The 10,174-nt window shown below is 37.3% G+C and overlaps 2 protein-coding genes and 1 long non-coding RNA gene across 4 annotated transcripts; 2 read left to right on the forward strand and 1 right to left on the reverse strand.

The window, feature by feature from the left end:
• Positions 1-1,610: 1,610 nt before the first annotated feature.
• Positions 1,611-6,005, forward strand: LOC310720888 (intraflagellar transport protein 22 homolog). 2 transcript variants are annotated; one of them, XM_083532033.1, is made up of 5 exons: positions 1,611-1,916; positions 2,013-2,095; positions 2,186-2,275; positions 5,110-5,312; positions 5,414-6,005. In XM_083532033.1, the coding sequence occupies exons 1-5, from the start codon at positions 1,863-1,865 to the stop codon at positions 5,560-5,562; spliced, it is 579 nt and encodes a 192-aa protein (XP_083388159.1). In that variant the 5' UTR covers positions 1,611-1,862; the 3' UTR covers positions 5,563-6,005. The 2 variants fall into 2 exon arrangements, with proteins under 2 accessions (XP_083388159.1, XP_083388158.1); XM_083532032.1 differs by having other exon boundaries at positions 1,611-1,915; positions 2,009-2,095.
• On the forward strand, positions 2,282-3,998 carry LOC310720931. Its single transcript, XR_014531873.1, has 2 exons — positions 2,282-2,811; positions 3,534-3,998. It is a non-coding gene; the product is annotated as an uncharacterized lncRNA (long non-coding RNA).
• Positions 6,006-6,038: 33 nt separating the features above from the next.
• atp5l (ATP synthase, H+ transporting, mitochondrial F0 complex, subunit g) lies at positions 6,039-9,049 on the reverse strand. Its single transcript, XM_083532079.1, has 3 exons — positions 8,889-9,049; positions 8,462-8,622; positions 6,039-6,236 (listed from the first exon to the last, which is right to left on the reverse strand). The coding sequence occupies exons 1-3, from the start codon at positions 8,938-8,940 to the stop codon at positions 6,138-6,140; spliced, it is 312 nt and encodes a 103-aa protein (XP_083388205.1). The 5' UTR covers positions 8,941-9,049; the 3' UTR covers positions 6,039-6,137.
• Positions 9,050-10,174: the final 1,125 nt, after the last annotated feature.

Below are 10,174 nucleotides of genomic sequence, written 5' to 3' on the forward strand. Positions count from 1 at the left end.
CATGTCGGTCTTACCTTCTGGTTCTCCCTTTTAGCTATGCTGCCATAGCGGAGTCCAAAATGCACAGTGACATTAACTTTCATACAACAATATGGACACATAATAATCCATATCCTTCTCTTCTTGTCCAGGCCTGCCTCTGGATAGTGTTCTCTTCATTTGAAGGCCACTCTGTGCAGCTGGGGACGGTTTCTCATCAACGCCTTCGGTGGTTCCATGAAATTCCGGAGTAAGAACGAGAGCTTTGAGGATGGATTTGGACTGTAGTTAATGTCAACAGTCTGCTACACTGACTCAGGACTACAGTTTGCTTCTGATCACCATCACTGTACCAACATAGTATATCTGCAATAAATGGACATCCGGTGCAGCCCAGATGAGGATGGGTTCCCTCTTGAGTCTGGTTCCTCTCAAGGTTTCTTCCTTATGCCATCTCAGGGAGTTTTTCCTCACCACAGTCGCCACCGGCTCACTCACCAGGGACAAACGTACTTAGGCAATTTACAAGAAAGGGCAGAGCAGACTCTTTCTGCTGAGGAGACTAAGGTCTTTTGGAGTGCAGGGAGAGCTACTGAAGACCTTTTTTGACTCTGTAGTGGCCTCAGCCATATTCTATGGAGTGGTCTGCTGGGGCATCAGCATCTCTACTGCAGATAGGAAGAGACTACACAAGCTGACCAGGAAGGCCAGCTCAGTCCTGGGGATTCCCCTGGACACTGTATAGGAGGTGGGAGAAAGGAGGATGGTAGCAAAACTATCATCATTGCTGGAGAACACCTCTCACCCCCTGTATGTAACCGTTACATCGTTGAGCAGCTCCTTCAGTGACAGACTGTTACATCCTAAGTGTCTGAAGGAGCGTTATAGAAGGTCTTTTCTCCCTGCTGCTATTAGACTTCACAATCGAAGCTGCTCCCAGTAAAACCAGTCACCAAAATACAACACTGTTATTACTTTTTAGCTGTGCAATAACATTACCTGTGTGCAATATTACATGCAACATGTGCAATATTACCTGCAATATGTGCAATAATTACCTGCAATACGTGCAATAGCACCTGTGTGAAAGACTACCTGCAATGCATACTTTTTTCTTCCCTTATTGTATTTATACATTGTACTGTGTATTGTACTTTTTTTTATTATTTCCTTTGCTGCTGTGACAAAGAATTTTCCCACTGTGGGACGAATAAAGGTATATCTTATCTTATCTTATCTTATCTTATCTTATCTTATCTTATCTTATCTTATCTTATAAAGAACATATTCATTTTTTATCACCACATTATCCGTGTAAAGCTGCTTTGAGACAATGTTCATTTTTAAAAGCGCAATACAAATAAAAATGAATTGAATAGAATAGAATAGGTAGAAACCATGACCACGGTATAAATAAATACAGCATTATTTTCAGTCTGTGGTGTGAATGCCACATTACCTATTTACATAAAAAAATAAAATATATTATGAAAATAGGCTTTGGATATTAGCCAACAATATAGATTTAAAGGTGTATTAAACATTTTAATACTGTTTTTAATATTCTCCTGTGACCCCAAAATAACAGACTGCTCTTACCCAGGTGTAAGACGAATCGGCGAATGCGAACAGTAAGATTCACTTCCTGCAACACCATGACAACAAGATGTTTATGCCAGATCCTTTCTGCGTTTCTCTCTCTGATGCCAGTTATGTCATTTTAAATGTAATTATATTGAATTATATAGGATAAAATAAGAACGTCGTTATAACACTAAGTCAATGAAGTGTTGTTTATTTCAGTTAAAGAAGTTAGCTAGTATTTTAGCCGGTTGCCTCTCGTACTGTAGCTCTGCCTAGGTGTGATCCTAAAGTCTTGGAAAATGCTGAAAGTTAAAAATACAAAGGTGAAAATCCTTGTAATTGGACCAAGTGAGGTGAGATCTTACCATCTCTAGTCTTCTGGATGTTACAATCCTCTTTCAAAACCTGATAATATTATTGTAATATTAATGCATGTGTATTATTGGCAGTGTGGGAAGACAATATTGGCGAATTTTCTCTCGGACACAGTGGAGACAATCGGATCAGAATACAGCCCGACACAGGGAGTCAGGTCAGTCATCTGGAACCCAGGTTTAATATTACATAAGGAAAAATTCATGTTTTTTTTCCTGAATAACATTTATGTTATGATGTTTGGTAGGATACTGGAGTTTGAGTCTCAGAATTTAGGCAGTGGGAGCAAAGACAGTGCCTGTGAAGTGGAGCTGTGGGATTGTGCTGGAGATTTCAAGTGAGTGTCCCTTAATACCACCTACTTCTACCTGGAAGTATTTCGAGGTTGAAAAAAATCTTCTTGCTTTATTTTCTGTCCAAAGTCAAATTCCAGGACTGCAGATTTGTTCATGCTGTCACACATGCTTTGGATGTATGTGCCTGTGAAATCCAGTGAGGTTTTATGAAATTTTAGACACACAGACACACCTATAACTGTCCATTTTTAATACCAACCCGATTTTAAATAAAGTTGGGACACTGAACAAATTGTGAATAAAAACAGAATGCAACGATGTGGAAGTTTAAAATTTCAATATTTTATTCAAAATACAACATAGATGGCATTTCAAATGTTTCAACTGAGAAAATGTATAATTTTAAGGAAAAAATAAGTTGATTTTAAACTTCATGGAATCAACACATCTCAAAAAATTTGGGACAAGGCCATGTTTACCACTGTGTGGCATACCCTTTTTATAACAGTCTGCAAAGGTCTGGGGACTGAGGAGACAAGTTGCTCAAGTTTAGGAATAGGAATGTTGTCCCATTCTTGTCTAATACAGGCTTCTAGTTGCTCAACTGTCTTAGGTCTTCTTTGTCGCATCTTCCTCTTTATGATGCACCAAATGTTTTCTATGTGTAAAAGATCTGGACTTCAGGCTGGCCATTTCAGTACCCGGTTCCTTCTTTTAAGCAGCCATGATTTTGTAATTGATGCGGTATGTGGTCTGGCATTGTCATGTTGGAAAATGCAAGGTCTTCCGTGAAAGAGACGACGTCTGGATGGGAGCATTTGTTGTTCTAGAACTTGGATATACCTTTCAGCATTGATGGTGCATTTCCAGATGTGTAAGCTGTGAATGCCACACGCACTCATGCAACCCCGTACGATCAGAGATGCAGGCTTCTGAACTGAGCGCTGATAACAACTTGTCATTGTTGCTCTAGTCCGGCTGACATGGCATCCCAGTTGTCCAAAAATAACTTAAAATTTTGATTCGCCTGACCACAGAACAGTTTTTCCACTTTGCCACAGTCCATTTTAAATGAGCCTTGGCCCAGAGAAAACGCCTGCGCTTCTGGATCATGTTTAGATATAGCTTCTTTTCTGACCTATAGAGTTTTAGCCGGCAACAGCGAATGGCACGGTGAATTGTGTTCACCGACAATGTTTTCTGGAAGTATTCCTGAGCCCATGTTGTGATTTCCATTACAGTAGCATTCCTGTATTTGATGCAATGCGATCTAAAGGCCAGAATATCACAAGCAGCCAGTATGGTTTTCCGGCCTTGACCCTTACGCACAGAGATTGTTCCAGATTCTCTGAATCTTTGGATGATATTATGCACTGTAGATGATGATAACTTCAAACGCTTTGCAATTTTTCTCTGAGAAACTCCTTTCTGATGTTGCTCCACTATTTTTCGCCGCAGCATTAGGGGGAATTGGTGATCCTCTGCCCATCTTGACTTCTGAGAGACACTGCCACTCTGAGAGGCTCTTTTTATAGCCAATCATGTTGCCAATTGACCTAATAAGTTGCAAATTGATCCTCCAGCTGTTCCTTATATGTACATTTAAATCTTCCGGCCTCTTATTGCTGTCCCAACTTTTTTGGAATGTGTAGCTCTTATGAAATCCAAAATGAGCCAATATTTGGCATGAAATTTTAAAATGTCTTACTTTCAACATTTGATATGGTATCTATATTCTATTGTGAATAAAATATAAGTTTATGAGATTTGTAAATTATTGCATTCCTTTTTTATTCACAATTTGTACATTGTCCCAACTTTTTTGGAATCAGGTTTGTATGATACCAAAGTGACAGCTCTGTGAATCAGACTAATGTTCACTACAGGTTTGATACTGACCTCCTCATTGTAAGCATGTGTATTTCTTTTTTAAATATATGGCTGAACATTTGTGCACACCCTACCATCACACATAAAGGGGAACATATATTCCTATAGGCTGCTGTTGAGTGATTACAATATAGCGATGTTTGATTATTTTTGCCACAAGAGCATTAGTGAGTGGAAAAACCTGGGGTGCAGTTGGGTGTCAGTGGGGTTGAGGTGAAAGCTGAGGAGTTCCACAAGTCTTGCCCACACATGCCTTTATAGAGCTCATTTTGTGTACACAGACATCTTCACGATGAAGATCTGGCTGAAAAGTTGTCATTTTGGCACTAAAGCAAAAATGGTAGTGTTTTGCAAGGGGACCATTTTAAAGGTGATTGTGTGTAAAAGTCGATAAATAAAGTAATTTATTGTAAACAGAGCTGGTCTCAAAAGAGTGGATTCCCAAACTGTTACCACAATGTTGGAGGTGCACAATTATATAAGATGTCTTGGGATGCAGTAGCTTTAAATTTTCCCCTCACATGAACTAAAAGACCCAAACCTGTTCCAGCATGATAATGCTCCTGAGAACTTCAGGAAGATATGATTTGCATTGGTTGGAGTATGAAATCTTGAGTAGCCTGTTATAGAGCTCTGAGCTCAACTGTATTGATTATCTTTGGGATAAATAGGAACGCTGACTGAACCCCAAGGCCTCCTCACCCGGCATTAGTACATGACTTCATTAACACCCTGGTGGCTGAAAGAGCACGATTCTCCACAAGCACACCCCAAAATCTAGTAGAACTTCTACAAAGAGTGGAGGTTATTATAATAGAACATGGGGACTAAATGTGGAATAGAATGTTCAAAAAGGACATAGAAATCTTATGGTCCGGTGTCCCCAAATATTTGTCTATATAGTGTAATCTTAGGTTGCAAGTAGTATTTAGTTAATAAGTTTGGTTTGGATCTGTCTCTGATCTTATTTCTCTCCTCATTATAGGTTTGAAGCATGCTGGCTAGCTTTAATGAAAGACTCTAATGGAGTAGTCATTGTATTTAACCCTGATATTCCAAGTCACCTTAAGGAAGTAGAGACCTGGCACTCGACATTTATCTCCTCTCAAAGCCTACAGGCAGGACAGTGTCTGCTCATAGCACACCACAAGCCTGGTAGTGGAGCGGATATGTCACGCCCTCAATTAGGTAACATAGAAAAGTAATCAGATCACATATTTATCTATTATTGCAATGGCATCAATGTGAGAAATCTGTACATGTTTTTTTTCTCTTCCTCCTCTGTGCAGCTCCTCAATTGAACAAGCTGCCTCTTATTCATTCCAACCTAGAGGAAGATCCTGAAGGGGTGCGTCAGGAGTTCTGTACATATCTAGGCAACGTCGTGCAGAGCTTGTCAGAAAGTTGGGAGCGTGTGGAAATGTCCATTATAGCGTAAACACTAAATTAAAATTCAAAGACTTGTTAGTAAGTTTTAATGGGCAAATATGTCTTCTGCATTTTTTTTCCCCCAGTACAGGTAATGAATCTGAAATTCTATTCAGTAGTAATGACACTATAGATACAGCAGACAGAGATTAGGTTGACCTACATTTTGAAAGTATGTCTGTCTGTCTGTCCAATAGCCATTTATTCTACAGCTCTCCTGGTATACTTACATTTGCTTCTACACTATATAAGGAAGCTTTGTGTTGATACCAAAAGGAGAACGTCATGTACACCTTTCAGCATAATCACCCTTAAAGTACTTTTTTTAATTCATTGCAACAAACAAGGTAGTTTTATAAAAAAAAAAGAAAAAAAAATTTGGTTATATGTTATTATATGTTAAATGTACAAGTTATTTTTTATTAGACTAAATAAAAGTTTATATTATGCAAACCCACCATCCATCACTGTACTGAGCATATACGCTTCTTTGAACAATACATATTTATTTACTTCCTGGATTCCAAGAAGTTCAGAGCAGAAACAAAGAGCTTGGACAAGAAGGAAGCAAGCAACAGTCCACATTTACACATTATATCCCACAATGCCTCCTTTTCCGATGATCTCGCCGACGTAGAACCACATTAGAACTTCTGTGGCGACAAGACCATTCCTCAGAGCGTCCTGTGGAAACAAATGAGAGTTATGACCCTTTGACTCTTTACTGAGCAAATTATTTATTTCCACAGTAACATGCACATGACTTTCTAATTAGAGTATTTATTCCAAGTGAAACATTACTCAAGCAGAATACAGTTCAACCATAGATTACTAATGAAATGATTTTTCAAACATTCTAAATACAATGTGATCCTGTTGAATTTATTCAAAACAGATGACTATTATAGCTCACTACATTGTGATGCTCGGATGTATTAGATAATTTTGTCTCTCTTACTATATAAGGAATGGAAGGCAAATTATGATTGAATAATAAACAGGATGGGGTAAAAATATTCATAATGCACTTTGCCAACAACTGGATAAGGGCTTCTCTCACTCTTACTACAGTGTTTCCTCAAAAATGATACGGGGGATGTAATTTTCATATACGACAATCACAAACTGATACATTTATTTATGTATGGTACAAACCGTACTGTACCTCTTGTACAAAGGCACCTGCTTGGGTATTAACAAATAATTATGGTAATTATAATTTGTATTACCGGTATTATTAATATTATTACTATAATTATTATAGTATATTAATGAAAAATTTATTTTATTAATATAAATTTTAACATTTTATAATTCAATACATCAACATCGTGTGTTGCAACAGAACGATCGTACCACCATAAATGCCAGCTGAGGATCTTAACTAGGGCTTATTTTCGTGGAACACGGTAGCTAACACTCTATTGTAAAAATAAATAATTAATTAAATTACTACAATCACAAATGTTATAAAAAAAAAACAAAAAAAAAAAGTTGTGTACATCTGATTTTCACTGGACTGCACATTAAATGTACTAATTACACTGGTACATCCTTGAGTACACATTTGTACAAATACTCTTACACACTGGAAAATTTGACAAGAGAAAATAAAATAAAATACATTCGACAAAATAAAGTATTAAAAAAGCCAGATAAAGACATTGTTTGATGCAGTGCTTCTTGTTTTGGAATTAATAACTTCAGTGACTGCTAGTTAGAAACATAAACCTTCTAGGTAAAGTCTGAAAACTTGCTAGCTAAAACATTTTATATACATGTTTGAACAGTTTCTTGTATAAGTGTTTCTTCTCGAAATGATCAAGAATACATTTTAAACTGGTTTGACAAAGTTGCTTCTTAACTTGAGAAATTTTGACTGCTTGACCTCCATATGTGTGTCCTGAACATAATCCCAGGAAATGTTTGTCAAAAACCATTGAGTCATACAGTGATATTTTTTTGTTTGTTTTTTGCTTAACACACAATTAAACAGGCCTATGGCTGCAATTCAGTGTGCAAAACAATGGCTAAAAAAAAAAACACTGGTTCTGTATTCAGGTTTGAACCAGAAACAAATACAACCTGAACCAATAGTGTTACTAAAAAAATAAATAATAATGCCATTAAATACAAAAGCTATCAGTATGTCAGCTCAGAAAGAAGTGCACTTTGCAAAATCATAACTAAGTCCTACAGTACAGCTGTGCAATGCTGGGAAGCAGTGCTGCTGCTGGTCCAAACAAAGTCCTTTAACAAAAGAAGATTAAAGAGTTTAAATCCCAGGCCCACCAGACCCCCTTACTGCGGGATTCATTGAGTCGGGTCACTGACATCAGGCAATGGACCAAATTCTGTAAATATACTATATTGCCAAAAGTATTGGGTCACCTGGTTATAAAAATAGCATGTGATTTTTAAACATTGCATTCCACAATTAGTTCCAATTTGCTCTTATAATTCCCTCCAGTCTTCTGCGAAGATGTTCCACTAGATTTTGGAGTGTGCTTATGGATATTTGTGTTCATCAGCCACAAGGGTATTACGAAAGTCAGGTACTTATGTAAGTGAGGAGACCTGGGGTGCAGTCAGGGTTCCAAAGCTCTATAGAAGATCTCAAGATCCTCTCCAAAGCATGTAAACCAGATCTTCAAGGAGCTCACTTTGTGCACAGTGGCATTACCATGCCGGAACAGGGTTGGGTCTCCAAGTTCAAGTGAATGCAAAATGTTATTATAGTGCACATAAAGATGTCCTGTAAAACCGAGTGCCTCCTGTGATGTAGTGCTCATAATGATGGCATTAAACGGAGGATTGATTCAGGTAGGACACCAATAAAAAGACCTAGATGTGAAACTAAAGCTAAACTAAACAAAGCAGAAGCAGGTTCCTAGGTTGTTTGTTCTCACCCGAACTGTGGTTTGACCCAGACGGCCAGCCTGGAAGGCCTTGACGAGATCGGACACTCCTGCTACTGCCTTCGAGACTTCAGCTGGAGAAGGAGGCACCAGCTCCACACGGGCATAGTACCAGAAGGTCGATAGCCGGGGCTTCGAGTAGCTCACAGCGGCTACAAAACCGACAAAAGAAACAATCCGTCATAATCTCCAGCTAGTATACTATAACAATATACTAGATAAATATATAAGCAAATAAACGCAATGTTCAATGACTATAAAAAAAATCCGTGTAACCGGGTTGCAGAAATGTGTTAGCAAAATTAGCTTCGTGACATCACTCCCGTCGCGGCCATTGCTTCTCTACAAGGCCAGCATTCTCTCCTCACTTAACCAAACAACCGTTCTTCATATTTATTTATCTCACAAAACAACTTACCGCCGACCAAAGATGGAACTTTTGCAACCAGTTTCTGTACTGCCTGTGCCATGGCTTCTCGCTCTAATGATCTGCTGCTCGCTCCTAATGAATAGCCCCTTCAGATGAATGTCACCTACAGGAAAGGACCTCCACAGAGATGACTACAGAGGTGCCTGATCTAAATCCTCAAAGTGCCTACAAAATAATTAACTGTTATAAATATTTTTAAGGGGTTTTTTTTGCAATAAATAAAACAATACATATTTGAGCTGATTTAAACAACAGTATAATTGTGCATTTTAAAAACTTTTTTTTATATAAGCACTGATGAAAGAGGCGACGGCATGTTATTGGTTTACCAACAGGGCTGTAGAGAAGCGGTACCTTCCATACTTCCGGGTTTAAAAAAATATTAACAAAATAAAATAAAACTAAATAAAAGAGCTTAGTCAAGCGATAGGTTTATAAAAATGTATTTTGTTTAAAGCTTGGATGTGTTAATTGGATATTCAATTACACTGATTAATGAATGCAAGCAATATATTCAAAGGCATACTTTATTTATAAAATATTTATTTATTTATTTAAGTATGGATAATTTATATTTCTTTCTTTCTTTCTTTCTTTCTTTCTTTCTTTCTTTCTTTCTGTCTTTCTTTTATTTAATAATTGATAATATTGTATATAAAAAAAAAAAACAAGAATACCAGGGGTATGCAAGAAAGAAACTATAGCTACATATATTTTACATAAAAAAATATCCAAAATCATTTTTGATAACTAAATAGAACTTCTTTTTAAGACCAGGAGATCCAAAGGTCCAAAAATCCTTAAAGACCAAAGCCGTATGTGCACATTCTAAGAAGAGATGAAAAACAGATTCATCCTCAGCACCACACAAGGAACATAAAAGTTAAAAAGATAAAAAAAAAGAATAAAGCTTGGCAGGATAGTACAGATGAAGTATTTTATAAGATACATCCTTGACCTTATTGGTAATTAAATATTTAGAAGACAGAGTCGACACTTTTTTCCAATGAATGTTATCAAAGCGGCCATTCCAGTAGTACAGCATACGGGGAAGAAACAATCTTGTTCTGAAACAGTCATCTAATTGTTCTGTTACGATCAGAAGGAGGAGATAAAAAAGAGATAGTCCCGAGTTTTAAATAATTTATATCTCCTGCTATAATCAAATTTATAAGGGTTACATAAAGAAATGTCAAAAAAAGAGGAAACTCTTTGCAAATTCTCTGTTTCATGAAAGCAGCAGATCAACCGAGATGTAAATTCACAAATGTATT

The sequence above is a fragment of the Silurus aristotelis genome (assembly GCF_946808225.1).
Source record: "Silurus aristotelis genome assembly, chromosome: 26".
Taxonomy (NCBI): Eukaryota; Metazoa; Chordata; class Actinopteri; order Siluriformes; family Siluridae; genus Silurus; species Silurus aristotelis.